The sequence below is a fragment of the Pleurodeles waltl genome, chromosome 8 (genome assembly GCF_031143425.1).
Source record: "Pleurodeles waltl isolate 20211129_DDA chromosome 8, aPleWal1.hap1.20221129, whole genome shotgun sequence".
NCBI lineage: Eukaryota > Metazoa > Chordata > Amphibia > Caudata > Salamandridae > Pleurodeles > Pleurodeles waltl.
In genome coordinates, this window is record NC_090447.1 from 604726214 (window position 1) to 604753041 (window position 26828).

A 26828-nucleotide genomic window follows, 5' to 3' on the forward strand; every position below is an offset into this window, starting at 1 on the left:
AACAAGACCGTAAAAGTGGCTATTGTAACAATAATAAAACAAAGCCAAATAAAATAAATCTAGGTTAAAGTGCACAGCGGCAGGCCTAGTGTGCAAAAATAACGTGCATGGAGCTATAACTAAAATGGCTACACAACAGCACCACCTCTCCACACCACTGTACTCTACTCTGCACCACTTCACTCTGCGCCACTCCACTCCATGCCTCTCTCCCCTACACCATTCAATTCTGCCAATGCACTCAACCCCAAACTACTATGCACCATTGCTCTCTTACCCATTGCACTCTACACCACTCTAATTTGCACCTGTGGACTCTGCCGATCTACTCTTCCCCACTCTTATGTACTCTGCAGTCTACTCCACGGTACTCTATGCCACTATACTGTGCACCACTCCACTCCACTCTACTCTACTCTGAAACAACTCTGCACCACTCCACTCAGTGCCACTCCACTCCACCCCCTACTCTGCATCACTGCCCCCACTCTGCACCACTGCACTCTACACCAATGCATTCTACACCACTTTACTCAAAACTACACTGTATGCCATAAAACTCTACGTCACTTCACTCTCTGCCACTCTATTCTACTTTGCACCACTGTACTATACACCACTACTCTCTACACCACTCTGTTTCACTGCACTTCTCGCCAACGCGCTCTACGCCACTCTGCTATACACCACTACACTCTGACGGTGTGCTCTGAAACTCTACTCTTTGACACTTTACTCAGCACCACTCTACACCAATGCACTCTGCTCTGCACTACTACACTCTGTGCCACTACGCTCTGCCCAACTCCATTCTACTCATCACCAATATACTCTTTGCTATGCCAGTGCACTGTGTGCCACTACACTCTGCCACTCTACTCATCACTCGACTTTCCACCACTTCATCCAATGCCTATCCACTCTGCGCCACTGCATTCTGCTCTGCACCACTGCATTCTAATCTGCATCACTGCGCTCTACACTAATGTATGTACCACTTTACTCAAATCCAATGCACTCTACGTAAATCTACTCTGCACCACTGCACTCTGAACCATTGCACTATGCATTGTTTCACTCTATGCCACTCTATTCTACACTGTACTGTGCTCCACTGCTGTGTACGTCACTCCACTATACACCACTCTGTGCCACTGCACTTCTGGCCAATGCGCTCTATGCCAGTCTGCTATACACCATTGCACTCTGCTAAAGTCTGCTCTGCAACAATGGACTTTCTGCCACTGAACTCTATGCCACTGTTCTCTGCGCCACTGCACTCTGCCATTGCAGTCTATGCTGCACCACTCTACGCCACTACACTCTATGCCAGTGCACTGTGTGCCACTACACTCTGCCACTCTACTCTTCATCACTCCACTTTACATCACAGCATTTAACGCCTATCCACTCTAAGCCACTCTAGTCTACTCTGCACTGTACATCACTGCACTCTATTCTGAAACAGTCTACTCTACACCACTGCACACTAAGCTACTCTATTCCACTCTTTGCCATTCTACAGCACTGCAGTCTACCCTGCTCTACTCCACTGAATACTACATCACTGCACTTTCCGACACTGCAGCCAAAATCAATGCACTCTTCACCACTTTACTCAAAACTAATAAACTCTATGCCAATCTACTCTGCATCACAGTACTGTACTCTACAACACTCTACCGAACTCAATGCCATTGCACTCTACGTCACTTTACTCAGCACCACTCTACGCAACTGCACTCTACACCACTGCTCTCTGCGCCACTCTACACCACTGCCCTCTGCAACACTACACTCTCTGCTGTTGAACTATACGCTACTCTACTGTGTGCCACTGCATTCTATGCCACTGCACTGTACTAAGCACCACTTTACTCCATGCCCCTACACTCTACACCACTCTATTCTTTTGTGAACCACTGCACTCTGTGCCACTTCACTCTGTGCTTTTCTACACTGCACCCCTCTCTGCTGTGCCATTGCACTCTACTCTACACCATTGCACTCTTTACCACTGCGCTCCACTCTATGCTAATCCACTCTAGGCCACTTCACTCTAGTCAACTCTGCAATCCTGCACTCTATGCCACTGCACTCTGACAGTGCACTGTACGCCACTATTCTATGCCACTGCAATCTACACCACTCCACTCTGAACCACTCCATTCTATGCCACTCTACTCTGCAACATTCTAAGCCACTCTGTACCACTCTATGCCACAGCACTCTTCACCAGTGTCCTCTACGCCACACTACTATACACCACACCACTCCACTCTGCAACTACGCTCTCTGCCACTGAACTCTGTGCAACTCTACGTCCCTCTTTTCTGCACTCTGCCATTGCTCTCTACTTTGCACCATTCTGCTCTGCACCACTCTGCTCTATGCCACTACACTCTATGCCAGTGCACTGTTTGCCGCTCTACTCTGTATCGCTCTCCCCTATGCCATTGCACTCTACACCATTCCACTCTAAACCACTCTGATCTACTCTGCACACTACGCCACTCTAATGCATTCTGCACCGTTCAACACCTCTGGAATCTATCTCCCTACATTCTACACAGCCGCACTCTACACCACTACACTCGATGCCAATGTACTCTACACCACTTTACTCAAAACCAGTACACTCTTTACCAATCTACTCCGCACCACAGCACTGTAAGCCACTGTACTCTATTTTGCAACGCTCTACATCATTACACTCTTCGCCACTGCACTCTGCAACAATCTACTCTGTGCCTCTGCACTCTACACCACTGCACTCTATGCCACTGCACTCTACTCTGCACCACTGTACTCTACTTTGTCACTACACTCTACACCAGTAAACCCTACACCACTCTAATCTACTGTGCACCACTGCACTCTGCCACTTCTCTCAATGCTTCCCTAATCTGCACCACTCTACGCTATGCCAGTGCAGTCTACTCTACACCACTCCAGTCTAGGCTACTCGGCTCCACTCTATGCCACTCCACTCTACGCCATTCCACTCTAGGCCACTGCACTTTAGACCACTGTACTCTACAACACTGCGCTCAATGCCAATTCACTTTATGGGTCTTCTCTACGCCACAGCACTGTACTGTGCACCACTCCACTCTACGCCACTTCACTCTACTCTGAAACAATCTACTCTATGCCACTGGAGTCTATGCTTTTCTGCTCCACTCTGAGCCACTCCACTGCATGCCATCGCACTCTTCGCCACTGTACTCTGCACCATTCTACTCCACTGTGCTCTCTGCCACTACTCTATGCCACTGCACTCTACCCTGCACCAATTAACTGGACTGTGAAACTGTCTATCTTATACCACTGCATTCTACGCCACTCTACTCCACTGTGTGCCACTCCATGTCACTGCAGTCTACACTACACCATTCTACTCCACTGTGGTCTGTGCCACTACTCTATGCCACTGCACTCTACCCTGCACCAATTAACTGGACTGCGAAACAGTCTATCCTATACCACTGCATTCTACGCCACTCTACTCCACTGTGTGACACTCCGTGTCACTGCAGTCTACACTGCACCATTCTACGCCACTCTACACCACTTTACTATATGCTGTTGCGATTACACCATTCTACTGTTAGTGCACTCTACGCCAACTACTCTACCCCTCTATACTTTGCAACACTGTGCACCACTGTATGTTACACCATTATACGCTATTGTGCTTTACGTCACTGCACTCTACACCATTCTGTTCTACTCTTTACCACTCTGCTCAGCACCATTCTACACTTAAACACTACACCATTGCACTATACAACACTGCACTCGGTTATACTCCTCTACACCATTGTGCTCTACATCACTGGACTTTACACCATTCTCTTCTATTGTACACCATTCTATTCTGCAGCAATCTGTCACTGCACTCAAGTCTGCATCACTCAACTCTATGCTACTCTACTGCGCTCTACCCCAATGCACTCTATGCCACTATACTCTGCATCACACCATGCCACTCTTACCTGTTCTGCACCACTGTACTCAATACCACTGCACTCTACCCACTTTACGCCACTGCACTAGTCTTCTGATCTCTACCCTGCACCACTCTGCCCTGCACCACTGCACTTGCCCTGCACTCTACGCCATACCACTCTACTCTGGAACTATCTGCTCTAAACTACTGCAGTCTACCCTGCACCACTCTACTACATGCCACTGACTCTATGCTGGTCTACTCTGCACACTGTATGCCACTCTACACCATTCCACATCTCTCGACACCACTTCATAACACCCTAGTCTAGTCCACGACACTCTGCTCTGGCACTCCACGCCACTAACATTTAGCCATGCTGAACAGCAGCCATGCAGTTGCACTACATGGCTAAAACATATTGGCAAAGCCAACAGCTCTTGCATGGGCCCGACCTATTGGCTTTGCCAATGCTTGTTTATGTGGTATTGCTTGTATGATTGGCCACATGAACTACTGTACATGATCAGCAAAATCCTCATATTGATATTTATCTGTTTTACCCACCTATAGAAATCCAGCCTAAAAAGAGCTCTTCTGGAAAGATCAGTTTCTTTTTTTTTTTTTTTAAGTTTAGATTTTTTTTTATTCTCCAGTTCTTAATATTTTAAGAAAATTTGCACGGAAGTTATGTAAATGGAGGCAGCGCTTAGTTTGCAGACAAATAAGAAGCCCGCGACCGGTGCTTCCAAATGTTGAATAGCAAGGTTGTCTAGTCTTTATTCCACCAATGCCTCTTTCGACCACCACCATACACTCCGTCCACTTACCTCACATTTCAACGTTCTGTTTTTTTCTCCCGCTTTCTCACTTTGGGTCTGATTTATATCTTGGTGGACAAGGTTACTCTGTTACAAACTTGATGGAAATCCACCATATTACGTTTCTATTATTTTCTATATTAATTGTAGTATGGCAGACGGAATTACTGTCAAGTTTGTGACAGTAACCATCCGCCATAATATAAAACAAGCCCTTTGTCACGGTTTTTCTGTCTTTCTCTCCCTCATTCCACCATTTGAGTTTTTCTCTTCCTTGTTCTGGGCCAAATTCGGACTATAAAACATAAATCCCGGTTCCCAAATATGAGAGCTGTAGGGATCCACCTGCAACTACTGGCTCAGATTAAGCACTGGCTGGAGGATTCTGGGGTAAAGAAACAACCGAATTTCACTAGATATGTACTTAATACATAAAATAAATCGACGTGAATGGCAATTTAGAATCAGTCTCTACCCTATGATGTCCATCAGATGCAAGATTTAAGTTAAGGTGTGTTATTTAGAATTTAAGGGATATTTGGAACAAAAGGGATCCTCACTAGTTCTTGGAAGAGTGGCAGATTGTTCCACAACTTAGGTCTGAGGACCAAGAGATAACTTTCTATCCTGTTACTCTTGTAGTGCATAACATACAATAAGTGGATAGCTGGAAAGCTTTTAACTTGAGAGACCAATTTTGGAATGTAACTCAGATTGGGGGGAGGAATTCATCTGCAGATTTATTTGAGAGTTGGTGTTTAGAAACTGATAGAAAGAGGCAGCAGATTTAACTACTTGTTTATCACCAGTAGGTGATTCTGCATAACAGTCTTATTGCTATTCACTACTTACTCTAAAACTTGTCCAAAATAAATGTTAGTATGCCAAAGGTGCTGAAGATGTCATAGTCAAGATGGAGTCGAATGGCTGCCACTAGCACAGCAGAATCGCCCCCTACCAAAACCTTGGGGCAAAAAGTTTTTGACGTCTGTGGCACAGTCTGGCCTTTTGGGCTTGTGAAGTCAATTATTCCCCTTTCTATACCTCAGTAGTGTGGTCCGCAGTCTTCTCCAAATTACTCACCCCTTACCTTTGCAGGTGAGGAGGAACTGAATACTTACATGTTGAACAAATTCTTGGTCCTAGCCATGTAAACAAAATATTATTTTCTCTCCTCTTCCCTATGTGTGACTCACTTGAACCCCATCAACAGTATTCACTTTCTCACTACTCCCAGTGCCCCATCCCATTGATCATCTTTCTCCCTGCTTTCACCCATGCTCACGTGCACAATCTCTGAACCATGCCCTCTGAGAACATTCTAAGAATTGTGTACTACTCTGCTTGTTAAATGTACAGTGATCGCTTCGCGTTTTGAATCTAGATCTGTGCTCTAGAAATAACCCAATAAAAAAAAAAATTAATGCAATGTTTTATTGTATTGTAACAGTATTTTGTTTCCTATCAATACACCACCAGGGAGGCAGACAGCTACACTGCATTTTCAATGATTAAGCTCATCTGTTTGAAGTATTTTTCCTATTCAGTCTTTGCCATCCATTTTTCTGGTTTTGGATAGTTTAGCAAAAAACTGACAAAAAATGATGTTTTGACAACTTTTGCGGTTTATCCATGGCTCTTAGAAGTTGGCCTGGCTGCTCATAGTTCACTGAAATGAATCATCCACAAATGTGCATGACGTCCTTTCTAAACAGTCATGTGTTCGTATCAAGTTAATGGGCTCTCCAGCGGTATGTTCTGTTTTTCAGAGAATAGATGAAATCATGAAAAGAACCAGGAAGAGCGATGTTCCGGAAGTAAAGGTTAGTGCAGCATGCTACTTCAGTTTTTAGTTTATGCCTGATGTGCTATTGTAAAAATGTTAACCATTATTTTTTTCTACTCTAATGGATATGATAGCAGCGAAGTTCTATTTTTATAAGCTTTTATTCTAGTCTTTATATAAAATAAAAGGATTTAATCGGTTTCTGTGTTCTGGGCTCGACTTAGAAACACTATTACATTGCAAAGTGAGGATTATTCTGCATCTTCAAAGTGTTTTTACATTCCTACTTCATTTTGCCACGACATATCTGTAAACTAAAACCCAAACCCCCAACTAAACCTACCAACCACCCCATTAACCAGTTACAGTACACCACCTGTCCGCACTGTGCAACTACAATTTGTCACTGGCGCCACAACCCAACTGTGATCTGTCAACCACGCAACTACAACCTGCCATCTATCACACCACCCAACTCCACCGCTCCAACTACCCCCACCACCTTACTACAACCCGTTTACTTCTTCAGATCCCAAGGCAAAAGTCACTAAGCCGTTAAACCTTCATCATTGTTTACAATACGTGGGATGCCACAGGTGAAGTTGCGTAATAGCTGTTCCAAAATTATACAATAGGACAATTCCTACTTTAGGTTAGACACACATTTGTATTGATGCAGCTTTTCTAGTCCCTACTTTGTATTAAAGTATTGTGAGAACACCATAAATAAATATCCTTTGCAGGTTGAGAACGGATGTGGAATTCTGGAATTTATAAAAGCTACAACTGCAACAGAAGCCTCTCCCATCTGGAGTAATTTGTACATAGCAAAGATTTCCTGGAGGCAATCCAGTGGAGAACAGCGTTTATTTTTAATTGACTTATTAAGCAACAATAACATTTCTATCAGGTTGCTGTGAAGAAGTCTCTTTTTACACAGTCAGCAGTTAGTATTTTCACATCCTCCTTGAATAACACCAAGTTAGGGAGATAGTTGAATAAGATGAGGAAACATGTAATTTAGCTTGAATTCCAAAACCAATAAGTGATAGCTCAATATCAGAAGGGATGGGCCATAGCACTAATTTAATAATAATCGCTCAGGCACATGGTAGAGAAGTAAAACACCATCTACAAGAATAATTGGGGCTTATAATATTCTGTTAATTATAATACATTGGAAAAATTAATCAGTATGAGGGTATGTTATTGAACTTACCTGTACTCCCATGATTATACATCTAATCACCCGCCTCCGCTCCACCGGAATCCAAGGCCAGGCCCTGGACTGGATCGCCTCCTTCCTCTCAAACCATTCCCAAAGAGTTTACCTCCCTCCGTTTCGCTCAGAACCCACCGAGATCATCTGCGGCGTACCCCAAGGCTCATCACTCAGCCCGACACTCTTCAATGTCTACATGAGCCCCCTCGCCAACATCGTACGCAAGCACGACATCATCACCTCCTACGCCGACGACGCCCAACTTATACTCTCCCTCACCAAGGACCCCGCCAGCGCCAAGACCAACCTACAAGAGGGTATGAAGGACGTCGCAGATTGGATGAGACTCAGCCGCCTAAAACTGAACTCTGAAAAAACGGAAGTCCTCATCCTCGGCAACACCCCGTCCGCCTGGGACGACTCCTGGTGGCACACGGCCCTCGGCACCGCACCGACCCCCACAGACCACGCCCGCAACCTCAGCTTCGTCTTGGACCCTCTTCTCACCATGACCAAGCAAGTCAACGCCGTGTCCTCCGCCTGCTTCCTCACCCTCCGCATGCTCCGCAAGATCTTCCGCTGGATCCCTGCCGACACCAGAAAAATAGTGACCCACGCCCTCGTCACGAGCCGCCTGGACTACGGCAACACCCTCTACGCCGGGACCACAGCCAAACTCCAAAATCGCCTGCAACGCATTCAAAACGCCTCGGCCCGCCTCATCCTCGACATACCCCGCAGCAGCCACATCTCCGCACACCTGAGACACCTGCATTGGCTCCCAGTCAGCAAAAGGATCACCTTTCGACTTCTCACCCACGCACACAAAGCCCTCCACGACAAGGGACCGGAATACCTCAACAGACGCCTCAGCTTCTACGTCCCCACCCGCCTCCTCCGCTCCTCTGGCCTCGCACTCGCTGCTGTCCCTCGCATCCGCCGCTCCACGGCAGGTGGGAGATCCTTCTCCTTCCTGGCGGCCAAGACCTGGAACTCCCTCCCCACCAGCCTCAGGACCACCCAGGACCACTCCGCTTTCCGGAGACTCCTAAAGACCTGGCTGTTCGAGCAGCGATAACCCCCCTTTTTCCCCTAGCGCCTTGAGACCCGCACGGGTGAGTAGCGCGCTTTATAAATGTTAATGATTTGATTTGAATCATTTAGTCCAGTGTTTATATCAAGGATATTATCCATTCTCGCAGTATTAATAGCAAATTTAAATGGGGCAATTCAAGCCCTTACGTAGCTGCTGTGTTATTATACTTGTTAAATCCGCCGCTTTATCTTCTGCTCTAAAACCTATCCCAAAAATATAAGCTTTAAACAATTAAGTATGTCTCTTGTTAATAAAATGGCCCAAGCTGGTAAATCCGTGTCTGTATTCAAATTATATTTTGTGTGTTTAATTATGTTCTAGAGCATTGTACCAAATACACAGCTAGATACAAGCACACCCTACAATTGTAATCATAATTACCCCAGGGTGTGTGTGTGTGTGTATACATAACATAGTTTAATGTATATATAACTTAAGTGCAAAAATATTTTGTATTTCAATTACAGAACCGTTTTCAAAAGGTAGCTTTTGAGTTCTTTCAGAAAAATTAGTTAAGCAGAGCAAAACTCAATAAAATAGACTAATCCAAACGTTGAGATTGGGAGGATGGTTCAGTGTGCTGAACACTTACTGTTACCTAAATTGGTGACCGAAGGCAGTGAGCTGGAAGCATGGCAGACTTAGCCTTCCATTCTTATGATGCCGCTAACTTAAGTATCATAAATTGAGTAATCGTAGCCTCTGTTATTTACAACACTTCAAAATGGCAAGATATGAAGCATTATATGCCAGAGAAGTTATAACTAATATTCTTCCTTTCAATGCCTCCTCCAGCGGAATAATTTATTAAGTAATAGACTCTTTTTTTAACCTAAACCCATGTGAATCATCCATTTTTGTAAAGTAATAAGTTTTGTGTGAAAACAGCACCACGCCTTGAAAGGAAATATGGCTGAAGGGATGTGAATATCTCCTAAGGTAAAAAAAAGCTAATCTTTTTAGTATGTAAAGTTGTTGTCAGTTGCTTAGGAACTGTCTTCAATTCAGGAAATGTAGTAGATTTAACAAATATGGTTGCTCTATTCTCTTCTGTGCGGACAGACCACAAAGACTGAATTTACAAAAAATACATAGTGGCTGAAAAGAAAACATTCTTTAGCAACGCAAAAGGATGATTGACGGAGTGCTGAACAATGCAAACTCTCACCCCCAGTCACAGATCTGTGTTTAATCCATTGTTCCTTTGCCCACCATGCCACCCTAGTTTGAACCCAGCCATATGCCAATCAGTCCAGCCCGAACTGCCAGGCCTTGTCCTCCCTGGACCAGAAACAAGCATCCTGGGACCGGTGTCAGGGTATCACCCTTCATCAGCCAGGCTAGCTTGAATCCAGTGGCACAGTGAGCACAGGACCCACGTCTGGGCATACCCTTCCCACTTAGGGCAACTTTAGCAACACAAAAGGATGATGGATGGAGTGCTGAACAATGCAAACACTCACCCCCAGTCACAGATCTGGGTTTTTAAACATTTAAAGTTTAGTTTACTGGACAGCCTTAAATGAAGTCAGCTTAAAGAATAGCTAAGCATCCTCTGAGAAATGGTAAAAGGAGACCCTGGTTCCAGCTCTTTGATTTCCAGTTGGCCTTATTAGAAAATTAACATTTATGGGTGATAAAATGGATTAATGGATCCTCTTGCCTGACATGGGATATGAACTTTTACAAAATCAGTAGCTGGAGAAAGGATGTTCGTCACCCTACTTGAAAGGGTCACAGAGCAAAAATGTTTGCAGATAAATAAATAAGGGAAGGTTATTCGACATAGATTTCGTAATTGATCTCATGGACTAATTGTATCTGTTTATTTAATTCAACATTTACCACTTCTTCTGCATCTAATAGTACATAAATGAATATTGCATATAATTTCCATCCTTTTAGCTATATTCTTATGGAAGCTACTGCGGGTGATGAAAGGGGCTTATGAGCTATTGAGATATTTAACTTTGAACTTGAACTACCTTCAGAAAGCCCCCTATATGTAACACAAGTGATTAATCTGTTAGGAGCACAGGGTGGTGCCTTTTAGAATCATTTTATCTAGGTGGATGCAGGGGAGTCAAAGCAGCAGCAGGAGACTTCATACCTTGATGGCATCCATGAAGTCATGCTGCACAAGCCTCAAAGCTGGCGCGACTTCTGCAGTGCTGAAGCCTCAACAGTCTCATTTTAGGTATGAGAACCAGTTTGTTGGAGTCCAGAGTGCTGAGGGTGCAGACCACACTGAAGTGCAACAAAGCAGCTGTATGGTTTATGGTTATGGCTACATTGAGATTCAAGATGCCATCTTCATAATCAGAGTTCATGCCTGAGAGATCAGTGTTCACCTTCTGCCCTGGCCTTTTTTCATCTGCTAAATGCCATATTCCACAGAACGATAGTCATCCTGGAATCCTGCACATATTTCTGAAGTTTTACTCTTTATTATGTGTTTCAGAGTACAAGGAGCATCCTTGCTCCTTTTCCGTTCCTCCTTCCTGGTTGTTTTATCGGCTTTTTGCCCGAATCCTTCATTTTATTGCATATTCCCTTGCCTCCTTCCAGTTGGTTCTGACTTCTAGTGTATGGGGATCTACCTTCACAGTCTCATGGATTTCACTGATGTAGTGATGTTAAATTTGGAACTATCCCCCCTGCTGTGGAATCACTCTGCTTCATTCTGCTACACTTGCCCATTGTCTCTGCTTTCCTCCTGTGTTCCTTCGCAGTGGGGAATGGAGAGATGGGGTCCAGGCATGCAGCATCACACCTGTTTATCCTCGAGTGTGTGTTTGTTGTGAATGTTTTGTGCACTTCAGGTGATGCGCACTTCAGGTGAGGGTTGACTTGCATCACATAAACTTGCAGTGCAGCAGCTTGAGTCAAGGATCGTCTTTGTTTTCCTGATGTGCTGAAAGCAATAATTGAGTAGCTATCTCCCAATAAAAAGGGAACTGGTTCTCTTGGGTTAGTAACCGTTCATATTTTATTTGTGATAATGATCCTCATACTGATGAGTTTGTCAATACAGCGATGGATTTTTAGTTCAACCTTAAGAGCAAACGATATTTTAGTCTGTGTAATACATAGTAACTATTACCAACCTCCAATAACCAGTCCTGTCTGAGGTTTGAAATGCATGCATACTGGTTAAGCATGTAATACCTTCTATAAAAAAACAACAACCTCGTATTTAGCTTGTAATTTGTGGCACTAGATGTTTTTAATCGTTTTTAAACTCAAACTTTTTTTCTGATATGCCACAAGGCAGAGAAAGAATCAGTGTGACATTTCACAGTAAATCACACAAGGTTTGCATCTCATGAGGAATATGCCAATTGTTCTGGTTCTGCATAGTGAAGAATTTGTTAAATAGAGGCTAGATCTCCCCCTGCAGCTCTACGCCTATATGTATATTTATCTATTTGGGAAATAACTAAGAAAAACAAAAGTAGTAATATTATATCCCAAACATCCCCCCGGGAACATGACTAATAACGGTTTGTAAAAACTCTGTAGTTGCATTTGACAATTACATTGTGATAGGGTCTTCCTTTGAAAAAGTGTGTGCTATGGTCTGGTTAGGGTCTAAGGCTCCATTAGTATCCTCTTGAATTAACCATTCATTTTCTTACAAAGTGTTCTGACTAGCTAAGCCAGGTTCCCTATTCTTAAGTAATGTCTTATTTCCGTAGGTATGTGTGGACCAACTCATAGTTAGACCTAACAAGATTCCACTTATCAAAGTGTTTGTTGGATGGCCCTGGGTTTCCATACCCTGGGGAATTACATGTCCTTTGCAGCTCAACTGTGTCACAGAACAGTGGTTCTGGGAGTCTGATTCTAAATTTTGTGTTACTTTTCTCTTATACTTTACATTTTCTCCCTCCGCTGTTTGATCATGGGGGCTTAGCTATATCACCCAAAACATGGTATACATTTATTTTTAACTTCAGCCATGGTGCCTACCAGTTTTCTTTCTTTAGAAAAGGATTCCCTTTCTCCATAAGACATAAAAGAAAAGATAGAAGGCTTCAAGGAGATTTAGGCCCAGTATTACCTGCATTTCCCTGGGCAGTTTGTTTCTAAATGGACAGATCTTTGGACACATCTAGAAAACATGTTAATTTATGCCTTTGTCTGCTTCCCTTTCAGCAGAGTCCCCCACCCTCCTCCCAATGGCTGGTCTGAGCCATGACCAGTACCATCTGGTAATTTTAGCAGGGAGGGGAGCGGAGCGGAACGGAGCCAGGGTCCACACGCACACATACACAATCACACACTTGCATTCACAAGCACACCCATCCATGATGCTCACTCACAAATACACAATTGTCTTGTCGGGAAAAAGGCGAGGCCCCTTCGCCTGTACATATGGGCCACGTCTTGACATGACCCTCTAAAGGTTGATGTAAAGTACTATAACAGTGGACTACTAATAGACCAGGTTCACAGAAGTTCTGTAGGCTGACAATTAGTGCAACCAGAGCCTGTTCCCCGGAGCTTCTGCTCTCTCCCAATTCCCAGGGAGTCTGTAAATGTTGTAGAACTGGCAGGCATTTCTTTTCAACAGTTTAAAGTTGGTCACTAGCAACATTTAAAACTTCTATGCATGTTTATATGCCAAATGGGTATCCTGGGTCTGGCTTTGCAAAAGCAGCAGCATTCAGTTATTTTTCTCATTGGTCTAATGCATCTCTCGTCACTGACGCTAAGTATTTGGACATAGCACATTTTTAATCCACTGTCCAGTGAATGCTGCAGATAATTTCTTATTAGGACTAATGTTTAGCCTTTCCCTCTACACCTGCAACCCTAAACTTAAGTTGTCTTGCTCCATACATTGCCTCTATCTTGCTTTAAGCGTTCATGTGCATTTTGAGCAAATGTCAGCCTCAGATGTTTTGCAAAATGCAGTAGTATTACCATTGTTTAAGGAGCCCTCTGTGACTCCAGCTAGTTTTGCACTTAATTTCCAGTACATTATATTAAGTGAGGCTCATAGAGAAATGTGTGCTTGCATAAATGCAGGCCTTTGAGAAAATACAACATCCTATACATTCTTCATAGTCAGATAGCCAGCTTTCAGGATTCTACTTATGAGTATTGTGTTCTATGATTTCTGTTTTTGATCCTGGGCTCACTATACCACTGGAACCGAGCTATACCTGTCTGAAGAGCTGAATGAGGGCAAAACTGGTGCTAGGTTGCTTGTGTTCTGGTTCAGGGAGTACCATACCTCACAGTTAGGGCTGGACTGTTCCCATGAGGAGCAGGGTCAAGACTAATTTACAGCCTGAGTGATTGCCAGTGCCTGAAATTAATTCAGGCATTCTATCTGCCACCTTGTTGTTTTTTGCATTTAACTCTTTTAGTGCGCTGGGAATGCCCAGACATGGGTCCCAGGCTCACTGTGCCATTGGAAGCCGAGCTACTACTAGCTAAAGAGCCCTAATGAGGGCTAAACAGGTCCTAGGCTGCTTGTGTTCCCATTCAGGGAGACCTGGATTGGCAGTTAGGACTGGACTGCTACCTTGAGGAGCAGGGTCAAGAATGATTTGCACATGGCTGGGACCAAACTGAGGTGGCATGGTGGTTGAAAACAGATGGATTCAGATGCAGCTGAGCGATTGGCAATGGCTGAGATTTTTTTTAAGCATTCCATCCGTCACCTCATGAGCTCAGATTGCGGCCTCTTTATAGGCTGTTGATCTCCATATGTGTTCGAATCTAAAACTTATTCCATTTAAGACAAAGGAAGCAGTCTAACCATGAAGAATGTAATTACCTGCTGCATAATGTCGGCCGGTATCAACTGAAATCTGGTGGATTTTGAGGTATTTGACTTTCCAATGGTGTTACTTGGGAGCAGGCATTCTAGACAAATCACAATCAATTGCGCTATCATCTTTCAATGAGTACCCCAGTTCTCCAGTCCACACAGCCGAACCGATGATGGCACCCTGTTCACTGGTGATGGTAATATTGCCCGTACTCTCCTTGACTACTATCACACATTATACACTTCAAGAGATACAGACCCCGCTGGGGAGATCACATCTTATCTATTTGAGATCACCATGGTATGGCTTATAACTGGCCAACAGCAATTCCTTTACGGCCCCTATCACACAAGAAGACATTTTTCAAGCCGTTGATGCCCTAGGTGACTCCAAGGCCCCTGGTCTTGATGTCCACTTCTACAAGACCTTCAAAACGGCCCTAGTCCCCCACCTCTCTGAAGTATATGCAGAGGCTCTCGAAGACCGTATCCTTACCCAAAGCATATGGAGGCCCTCCTTTTCAAACCTGGCAAACCCCCACACCCCTGTACCTCGTACAGGCCTTTATCAATCCTTAGTTATGATACTAAATTCTGGCAAAAGTCATTGCAACAGGTTTGGCTTTCCTGATGGAGGATATAATCTCCCCCCTCCAGACCGGCTTTATTCTGCATTGTTCCACCACCGAAGATTTGTGCACAATATTTGCAATAATAAACCAATTTAACCCCACCCTCCAGGAACCTGTTGCCCTCCTGGACGCTGAGAAGGCATTTAATTCTCTTGAGTGGCCGTTCTTGCGGGCGACGCTTGACAAGCTGAGCCTCCCTCAGGGTTTCCAGGGCTTGATTGTAGTACTTTATGCCAATCTGTCATCCATTTGCGTGTCAGTGGCAATCTCACAGACACGTTTGCCATATCCCGATGCACTAGACAGGGATACTCCCTCCTCCTTTTTATTATTCCCCTAGACCCCTTAATTCAGTGCTTTCAGGAAGGCCATCTACACAGGGGACTTTGTTTTCAAAAGGGCCCCATTTTGACTACACCTCTACAGGTACGATATATTGCTTTTTGTGAGTGACCCTGCCCTGCATCTCGCCTTGCTTATTTAGGAGATTATCCAGTACAGCACCTTATCCGGCCTTTTGATTAATTGGCATAAGTCAGAACTCTTCCCACTTACTGGTTCTACTGTGCCCTCGAGTACCCCATAAAATGATGCAATGATTATCCTAAATATTTGGGCATCTTCTTTCACCAGCAAAAAGATGAGGTAATCAGAGATAATTGTGGCCCAGATATCAACACCCTCTCCACCCAAATAGACCGGTATGTCCGCCTTCCACTATCTATAGTGGGTTGCATTGCGATTATAAAAATGGATATACTTCCCCATTTCTCGATTTATTCCTCAATATTCCAATAGCACTGAATGTCTTCTTTTTTTCTATAATACGAACCCGGTTAACAAGTCTAATATGGGCTCGCCGCCGCCACAGAATTCTATGGGAGACGCTCACTCTCCCCTACTCCAACGGTGGGTTCCGAATACCAGATCTTTAATTATTTGGTGTCCCAATGCCATTTTTCATACTACTGGTATCACCCCGACGCTAGGCAGTTGAGAGGCATCATGTGGATCTGCTTCCATTTGCTTGTGTACTCCCGAAGGGCATACCTTGAGAACCCTGGGACATCCATACCCTCTCCACGACTTGCTTGGCATGGTCTCATCTCCGGAGACACCTAGGTTATGATGTCCTTTTCTCGCCCGAGAGTCCCCTCAAAGATAGCCCATGGCTACCAATGGCACAAGAAATACTGGTACAACGTATACTCTCTACACATCGATTTTGCAGTTTAGGTGATCTCTTCACAAAGGGTGAACTTGACCTATGCTCCATCTTTGAGGCTGAGGGAACGACCTCCCTGATGGATTAATTAGTACACCTCTGCTTACACAGTACATATATTGAAAAATTGCCCACCTTTCCTGAGGACCCACCTAACTTCTCCCCTCTCACTTTGGAGATTTTATCGGCAAACAGCACTAGTCTTGTATCCCACCTAATCCACGCCAGCCTTGAGTTGGCCCCATATGTCGAATTGCAGTGCAGGCAGCTTGGGAGTAGGATTTAACTCCTCCATTTCTGATAAGATGTGGCAGTTTTGTTGCCTACAGACGAAATTGGTGTCAATAAACAGTTGACATAAACTCCTACATTACGAGATCCTGTGAATACCACTCCCTAGTCCCTTGCTAAAATTGACCCATTACACTCTCATAAATGCCCCAAGTGCACAGCTGACCATGCGGATTTTTCACACATCACTTGTAATTGCACTATTATACAGGAGTATTGGTGGGATATCTTCACACACATATCCAATATGCTAGAACAGGCTGTTGATCTCACCCCAGTCACGGCGCTCCTGGGATATGTCAGGCCTCTTAGCCGACATCACAGAAGATTTGTGGTTATGGTGCTCCTGCTTGTAAACAGCGGATTTCAGTACTGAGGGGCAGCAGTAGGAAACCCACAGTTGATCACTGGTTAAGTGACCTTATCTCTTGTGTTACCACAAGTGAACTATATGCCTCATTGCTACCTTCTGTGTCCTAGCCATAGGATATTTGGGCCCCTCTTAGTTCCTATTTACTGACTCATGCTGAAGCAGATTCGACTGCTAATGTGCTTGGTTCCTGATCTTTGCTTTTTTCTTGACTACTCTTGGCACTTAAGACAGATTGAGCATGATGTGGGTATGTAATGTGAGTACATATGTTGGTACTGTATTGAATATTGCAGATTGTACTATGGTGTTCTTTATTTTTGAAAAGCTAATAAAAACACTAAAAAAGTGTACAACTAATACTTAAGCCTGTGTGATACTACATGCACGTCAAACTTTAAGACTAAGTTGTTTCATGTTCTGGAAATTGTTTTGGGAGCTGAATGTGAGCTAACCGCAAACATTGTAGCATCAAACTTGATGTGATGAACCTTTGATTCTGAAATTAAATAGATTAATTGTTACTGCATGTATTAGAATGCTTAAGGAATTGGAGTGAGGAAGCATCTATGTCTTGGTGCGCTGATCCTAATAAAAATGTTTGCTTCATTGTTTCATCCATTATGTAGCCCAAGTTTTTCCTTACTCAATATCTGAAAACCTGTTCTTCAGGAATATTTAACTTTCTGGAGGATACGAAATAATGTACCTCTCAGGCAGTTGTAGATCTGCAGAATTTGTTTTGCATGAGTGTTGCATACTGCATTGTATGTGGCACAATCTTGTTTGGATATGATCAAAGGATCTTTAGGTGCCATTTTTACTTGTAGTTTAAACATTTGTGACAATTCATAAGCTTTTTGTGTATTTTGCTGTTTGCCTCATGGTGATTTGCATTTTGCCAATTTAAGTCCAATAGATACAAATATGTTTGCCAGCAGCGATTGGCAAGGATTGACTGGTGTCAGTTGACTTACTTCCATTCTTACCTCTTAGGTTATCTTCTACCCATACTGTGTATGTGTGGGCCAAACTTAGTTCACAAATTACTGGACTGTACATGACAGAAAATGCGGATGGTGCCTTCTAATAGTGTCGTTGTTTGAGGAGAATAATACTGTATGCATGCTATTTTGGGAAAGGTAGTGAGTGGGTTGTTTGAACCTCCTTGCATTTCATATGGAGCATACAAAGATTCTGTTTCCAAGCTGCTAGTAACACATCCTCAATCCTTACTGTCCAATGTGGCTACCTATGAACCTCTGAAGTAACATTCGTGTTTGATTCGAACATTAAACACAGTTTAGAGAGGGGTAAAATATATATTAAGCTAGTCCATTTTTGTTAGGTTTTACTGCAAATTAAATGTTTTTCTGCTTTGACACAGAGGTTGTCAAAATGCATGCCTAAGAAAAAAATTTACAAAAATGTTAACGTTTACTGAAGGTGTTTTTTAGCATGCTGTGTTTGTACCTGTTAAAAATTATAACTTTGGAAGACACGTTGGAATGGTCTAATTGGGTTTAAGATTGTAGATCAGTTTTGTTCTCCAGAACACTTGTAATCTTTTTCATAGATGCTGATCTTGACACAAAGTAGGTAATGAATAAGTACAGATGCATTAATGTTTTCAAGTGTAAATTATTTTAAATTCCCAATGCAATAGAAATCCTCCAAAATATCTGATTATCTACATGAGATCAGTAACCTCCTGACTAAGGGTCATATATGCTCTAAAATGTAATGGGGTGATTTTCATGAAAGAAAAGGAATACATGTGTAATTTATGAGTAACTCCGAAATAATATGATCAAAATAATGAAGCAACACATAAGAATTTTTTATTTTAACTTAGTTTTTTTCAATAAAAAGAAATCACATTAACTCTTTGGAGCAATCAAAATTGTTTTTGACACTAACTTTAGGTTCTTAACGGGAAGTCACTTGAATGCAAGCAGACATTGCCCTATTTTTAGTGCACTAAGAGACCCTCCTCATTATGAAGTGTAATTATAAAAAAGAAAATACAAAAACACATACATTACATTTTGGGTCAACAAGGATATTGACATAACTACCCACATTGAACATCTTGAACCATTCTTTACCAGTGCATATCAAAAAATGTTTTATATACAGCATGATTCCCGTATATGTTTTACCAATACCACAAAGCTGTTAATGCATTTTCATATCACTTTCTAACAGAAGGAAGAATCACAGCCAGAGATTCATTCAACACTGATTTCAGATAAGGAAGACAAAGCATCATCTATCACTCAACCTGGTAAAAAGTATTTCCATATACGTAAAATGTATATGAAGCAATGAATGTAACTAGCAACAGACGTCAGGCCCCATGTAACTTTCAGATGTTGAAAAAATTATGAGGGAGATCTAAGCTTATTATTGTATTAATGAAATAGATAGACAATGTAGGCAGTGACCACAGAGCTAGATGCAGAATACTCATGTGTTCCCACAAGTGATTTCTCTAATGACTAAAACTCAGGTCAAACATACTGTTTACACCACTGGTGATAATTTGACATATGACTTCTTTTTTTCCCCCTAGATGTCAATGGACTGTTGGTCTTTCCTGGAAGCAAAGGTGTAGTAAATGGTATTACTGATTCCAAGACTCCTGAGGTTTTTTCCAATGTCTTCAAGCCTTCTGCAGTGACAATTCAACTAGATACCATCAACGGGAAATCCAACAGTGTAGACGATTCAACTGATGAGGTGCAATCTATGGATGTTAGGTATAAAGAAACGTGTTTTATTTTAGTTGTTTATAAAACGTGGGCTGAGAACAGAATAGCCTTTTCACTTTGATCATGAAACGAAGGGCGAATCCAGAAGAACTTACAGGCATAGGAGCATTACTTAGTCTTTGATGCATCCTATTGTTCTACATAGGCATTTGATGCAGCCTTTCCATGGTCTGGCAACTCAAGACCTATAAGCATCTCTTTCCCCAGCCTGCAAATTTGGTGAATAGACCATTGACAGGTGTGTTTGGCAAGATATGGTTTCTTGCAGGTAAAACATTTGTATTTTTCGTTTACTGAGTTTTAAGCCCTCCTACAAGTAGTGCAGAATATAGCAACATGAAAGTACTAATAAGAGTGAAACTTTGCTGCTGAGGCTATGAGGTTGAGACATGAAAGATGTGTAGTGTTTGGCAGCTCCATGCCACCTGTAGATTTGTTGGGAATATAAATAAAATCCCCAAATTAAGTAACTAATCAGGCCCGCTCCCTGGGAGCCACTTTGGTATTTCACAAGTCATGACGCACAGACATAGCACCCAGCAGAATTATTTACCTTTGGGAGACAATGTAATGGTGCTCTGGCAGGCTGATCTGTATGGCATTTGCATCGTCGAATTTGGTGTTTGTCACTGTGGAACTACTAATTTGAGGACTGTCTGTGGAAAAAATGCCAGGGACACAGTGGAAACAACTCCTCCATTTAAAAGGTGTCCCTGTAAACTGTGTAACCAGAGAGCTCTCCAACACAAACCCAGATGTCTGGACATGGTGCTGAAGGGACACTTTGGTCCACAGACCTAAAATTGTTTACAATCTTCTCAGTGGCAGACTTCAGGACCACGCTTTAGTCCCCACATGTTAATACTAGAGATCACACAGACCTGCCTGACCTCTCATAGTGCCAGGTGTAGCTTCACACATGTTCCAGGTCCTGGGGTGAATTCAGAAGTGGTGTTCATCACATCATCCCTAATCTGCATGTTGGACACCTTTTAGAGTGCAGGAGAGTGATGAAGGCCTGCACTGTTTCTTCACATCTTCAGAGGGACCCCACAGATTGACTTTAGTCCTGAAAGTTCCAATCCACCACAGGAGTACGCTTCTAAAGCTCCAAGGATCTCAGTGGGGGCACTTTGAGACTGACAGAGAATCTGCCAGAGGCCAACCAGTAGAGTCCAAGTCCAGTTTTCTGAAAATGCCTCTTCCAGCTTATTGTGTCCCTGTAGCTATAACAGGAGGTCAGCCTTATGACCCATGCAAGTCCACCACTTTGTCCTAGACACGAAAGGAAGAGGTGGTGCAGTCTTCTAGGCTCTTCTTGATACATTTAATACAAGTATTAGTAAGCTATGCACCTTTTAAGGATTTATGATACTTTTATTTTAGTAGACCCTCTGTTTACAATTACCAAAGCCTTCAGTCCTCACTTTTTCTACCAACTGACAGTGTCTCCTCTTTGATAGATAATAAAAATGAGTGGGGAGAGCGTTAAATGCTTTGGAGATTTTGCCAGTGGCTGCCACTTGTAGTAGTTCTAGCACTTTTCCAGTAACCACTACAGAGTAACCATACACAGTGAAAGGTAGGAACAATGTTGACACCTAACTTAGTACTAGCTGCAGTTAGTGATGTTCTCAGAGTTCATAGAGTTGTGCATATTACCGCCACTGAGCTAGCCTTAGCTAATGGACTTTAAACTTAGACGGCATGCATATTGTCTTTCATGAGATAGTGGTCTGAAGATGGGGTATGCATAGGGAGGGATGAGTCAGGTCTCTAGTACTGCACATATACACACTTGACTAAGGAGTTGTTTTGTTAGTCCTGTGCTTTAGGATGACACCAACCACAAGTGTGTAATCTTTATGTATGATCTATCTTTGTCAGCAGTGTAAAATACCTCACTGAAAACTCCCCCAACTAAGGACAGAGTGGTACAATTCACTATTAAAATGTTTGTAATTTACACTGTCATTAGATTTAGGTAAAATAGCTACATGTATTTTCCAATTATATACAACTTCTAATTTTTCTTCGTTTGCAGCACCTGCAAGTGAAATTTAAATGGCCATTGGTGGCACTATCACAACTATAAGGTTCCGGATTGCCACGTCTTAGAATATAAACACAGTATGTGGCACTTCCCAGGTCAGTGCTCAACCAATTTTTCTATTTCTTGTATCTTTACAGTCCTGCTTCAAAAGAGGAATTGGTTTCTATCCCAGAATTTTCACCAATGAATGAAATCCTCCCAGCTGCATCCCTGGAACTGAACGGAACAAATAATGCTAAGGCCATTGAAGAGCTTTTGGATTTCACAGGTGCAGCCTCCTATCCCAAGATATCCAGAGATGGACTCAGCCTGGACGAATGCAATAGGAATCTGATTGATGGATTTAACAGCCCTGGACAAGAAACTGCACTGAACACAGTCTATTGAAGAGGAATGTTAAGACTGTGACACAGGTAATGTGTACCTATACTCGGGTATGCCTGCGATAGTACTGCACATATTTTACTTTGCACATAAAGACGGTAAAGACCTTTTTACATAAACGTTTGCATCAGTATTTTGTGCCATGTACTTTGAAATATACTATCAATGGATAGGAAAATGTGATTCTTCATTTTAGAGATATCCCCAGGCATAAGATTAAGGATGTTAAGAATTTTAAGCTGTTACAGACAGGACAGTAGGATCCGAGTCGGTGAACTGGGTGGAGGTGTCACTGTGAAGTAGAAGCTTTGGCTCTAAAGACAATTTTAAAATAAGTTATTTTCCTGTTCTGACCTCATGTGGGTGGATTCAGATATCACTGAGATTTTTGAACACTTGCTCCCTCTTCGTAACTTTAGAATTTAATCCCTTTATTTTACGTCATTGGCTCTGTGTGTGGTATATAGTGCAGACCCACCACTCATGAACATTTGACTCTTGTTGCAGAATGCAACTTGAACAACAAAAGTCGTCTTACCTCTTCACCCAGAAGAGATGTGTCCCAATCCTCCCTGTTGAGGAGGCTACCAAAGTTACCTTTGGGTACCAGTTATCAAGAATTGTGCTTTTCACATCCGTCTTAGAAAGCGCTATAAACAAAAGGCACAAAAGGTTGCAGTCCTTATCCACTTCGAGGGAGCGGTCTTGATTGTGGTATAGATTGTGCTGGACAGTAAGAAATTCTTCAGATAAGTCACCTAAAATGGTCCCATTCATAGAGGATTTCCCCATACTTTACACGATTTCAGATGATCCAGAGCCTAAAATAATTTTCTTCCGCAAACCTTTTTGTAAAAATTACAATGATAGTGATTCAGAGACAGATGACTTACAAGCACTTCTGGTTAAGATTGTGTATATATTTTTAAATCTCCACTGACTTGATACTTGTAGAATGGTTTGTTTACATTACCCTATGTTTATCGCAGATGGCTTTTCCTTCGACTAAATTGCAGTGAAGAATGCAATAATATGTTCCATGGAACCTAAAGTGAAGAACTTCACTAAGGCACTGGAGTCTTCTGATGAGCTGGCAGTCACTATGTCCCTTAAGTGAAACCACTATCATTTGGCAAAATTATTTCTGTGCACTTGTTTACAGTATTAAACGAGCATCCAATCACTGTCCCGCTACAGGGGATGCAGGCAGGGCGCGTGGAGGTTGGTGGTATTAAAAAACCAGTCGGATGCTACATACGTTTCCATACATACATTATATACATTACACATATAACACAAAACACATTACAATAAACAATGAAAAAAGAGAAAAATACACTTTCACTTACCTTCACCTGCAGCATGTCCTCGATGCTGTCCAGCCCCGCCTCCAGACTCCTCCAACCGCGAGGTGACATCATAAAGCCAACTACCTTTTCCATTCCAGACCCTGCTCTCATGCTTTAAGCCGCATGAGTGAAGAATCTGGATTGGCTAGAGCAGGCAGGCCCAGCACTCCTAAAGGCATGGGAACGCTGTGCCTGCTCTCCAGCTGCCTTAGAAAGCTGGGTTGAGAGGTTTGAATTGCACATATTGGTTTGGCTATAGCAAGGTAGCCGGCCAAACCTACATGCGCACTTCTCATTGCTGATAATCAGCAGCAATGACGCACTGGCCCTGCTCCCCCACTCCGTTCGGCAGAGAGTACAAAATAAAATGTTTAATGAATTGTTTTTACTATTTTCTTTTCACTCTGTAGCTGTGTGTGTTTTGCACAGAAACTCAAAAAAAACTAGGTGCTTTGGGCAGCCAAAGTCCTAGTCTCTGGTGCTTTCAATCCATACTTTCTTTAGCTTTAAGACTTTTCACTGAGGGACTTTCACTGACGCACATTTTACATCAGTGTCTGTCCTGCAGCAAAATTCCCACCTTACTGCTGATTTTTGTGTGTGAAGGCTTGTGTCATGCGTCTCCGCCCCAGAATACTGTTGTTTTTAAGTATTGCATTATTGTCCTTTATATAAACAGTAAGTAATAAACAGCATGAATAAAAAAAATACCAACACATATCAAGCAGATGGTGCAGCAAACACAATTGTCATTCATGATTGCTTTGATGACACATAACACAAAGCATATCAATATATGTATTTTCATGATTGGAGACCTCCTAGTTTAATATAGTCATAATAAAAAAAAAATCGAAGATATAACAGATGTAGCTGAGACGTTGCCACATGCTATCCATCATGCAGAGTGTCTATCATATTAAAAATCTATCATTTCAAGTGCCACAGACTACACATTTAAGCCCTTCCTATCCACTGTTTGGTGCACTATCTCTAATGCTACAGTCGGCCATTACCCATTTGTGCAGATCTTGCCTCTCATGACTTACCTTTGGCTTTTCACTGGAATTCAAGGTTATGGTGTTGCCCGTCTTTACTTACACCAAATCAGATGCTGTAAGTTGGTAGTAGGTGGACACATTCCTTTATTGGCTAGTCCCAGTTTGGGAGATACCACCGTTTTCCACCCCAGCAGCTCAGTCAAAACTCAGATGACCTCCTCCGAAAACATAATTCTCACCACTATATGCCAAGATGATCTGGCATATGGGGCATCAATCATTAGGCAATGAATTAAATTCATGTACACACACCTGTTAGGTTAGTACACCTTATGGATGCATTTATAGTGTATGAGTTTAAATCTGTTGGTCTTGCTTATGGTCATACAGGCAGCCAGTATTCTCTCCCAATCCTTGTCTACCAATTGTGGGTGACCACAGATCTACATAGATAATAGCTGTCAATTTTGCTATTGTCCCAGTCTTGTCATTGGTCTCCTTTTACATATGGTTGAAACCCTTTACCAACTGACAAAGTAGCCCATTCAGTTGGTGAATCTCTTTTTTTTTTTTTTTTTTTTTAAAGAATCCCAGCCAAGTCCTAGGAAACCTGGTTTCTTTATCTTCATAGTTCATGAAATTACGTCCCTTGCCCTGCATCTGTTCCATCACTCCTCAAAACCTTCCTTCATTATAGTTGTTTATAATAACAGTCAGGCCCCTCCTGCATCACGCATATGGGGCACTGGGCAAAGATGTTTTGTTAAAAAACAGCAGCGGATATTACATATATTGAAAGGTCTCCTACCCCTCTGTTGCCTTGTCCCCTCGATTGCACGTTTGAACATAGCCAAAGCTATACTTTCTGTCTTTCTACCCTTGAATATTCTCAACAGTAGTGCAACCAACTGTATGCATACCATAACTGGGATCTTTGTGGGCACACTTTGCCAGACATATAAGAACCTGAGTACAATGATCATATTATATATAGTGCAGCCCTGTCCATCTGGAACATCGTAAAAAAGAGCAAGAAGGCTACTTTCCAGTTTACTGTTAGCCAGCAGAACATTTAAATCATAAACTCCAATTAGGTCATGCTGGTGGGAATACCCACATATGTAAAGGATTCTACACATACCATTCATTATAGGCAGGCATTGTAAATCTCTTGCAATTGGAACTAGAATGTGTTAGGACAAAGACTTATCCCAGTTCACCTGGAAACCTGATGCTTTCTCATAGTCTTCTAAAGTGTTCAACATATTGTTATCGACATTTAGGGTATCTCTTTTATAATGCAGGAAATCATCCATATATAAGGGTACAATGTGGTTTGGGTTGTCAATGGTTATCCCTCTGTCTACACATTGCTGCTGCAGCAGTTGCACTAGTGGCTCCATTATAAAGGCAAGATCAGGGCGACAGTGGACACTCGTGGCCCTTTGCATGTCAGATAAGATTAATCTAGCATTGGTTTTGACACGTGCAGTTGCACCTGCGTAAAGAAGCAGAACACATCCTGTACTCCCTGGCCTAAACCATATTGGGTTACAATTTCATCCATGCATAGCCAATATGTTGAATGGTTTATGTGCACCTTAAGTTTCTATGGCACATGGGCCGTTCCTATGCTGCACCTCCTCCAGCAAAAGTAACAGTCACCTAATATTATTTGTTGTGTTGGATTTTGATATAAAGCCCAGTTGGTACTTGTGCATAATTTTTGTTAGCTTATTTCTGCAGTGTTTTGCCCAAAATTTTAATCTTCACATTTTTCATAAACAACAAACATTAGGATTGAAAATCCAGTAGGTTTACCCAGGTTTGGAAGTACACACATGAATGCCTCCCTCATGAAGGGAGCACCTTTGCAAGCATCAGCACCTAGTTGAAGACAACAGCAACTTAGACCCTAGCAGATCAGAATTGCCTTTATAAAGTTTTGACCAAATGTATTTGTTTTAGTCAATTCAGTTTCCTGTGTCATGAGCAGTCTACAAATTCCTCCTTTATCTCAACTGATATTGTAGGTTGCAGGGAGATCTTCCTTACTTACAGGTGTAATATCTGACCTAGCTTGCTGT

At 42.5% G+C, this 26828-nt stretch overlaps 1 protein-coding gene across 10 annotated transcripts in view; it reads left to right on the top strand.

Moving 5' to 3' along the window:
- MAP7D2 (MAP7 domain containing 2) overlaps window positions 1-26828 on the top strand; it is a 361083-nt gene that overhangs the window by 327670 nt on the left and 6585 nt on the right. For all 10 annotated transcript variants that reach the window (XM_069204676.1, XM_069204677.1, XM_069204679.1 and 7 more), the window contains 4 exons: window positions 6543-6596; window positions 19389-19467; window positions 19756-19942; window positions 22145-22420. In XM_069204676.1, the coding sequence (XP_069060777.1) occupies window positions 6543-6596; window positions 19389-19467; window positions 19756-19942; window positions 22145-22394 (570 nt within the window). In that variant the 3' untranslated portion in view covers window positions 22395-22420. The remainder of the gene's footprint in view (window positions 1-6542; window positions 6597-19388; window positions 19468-19755; window positions 19943-22144; window positions 22421-26828) is intronic.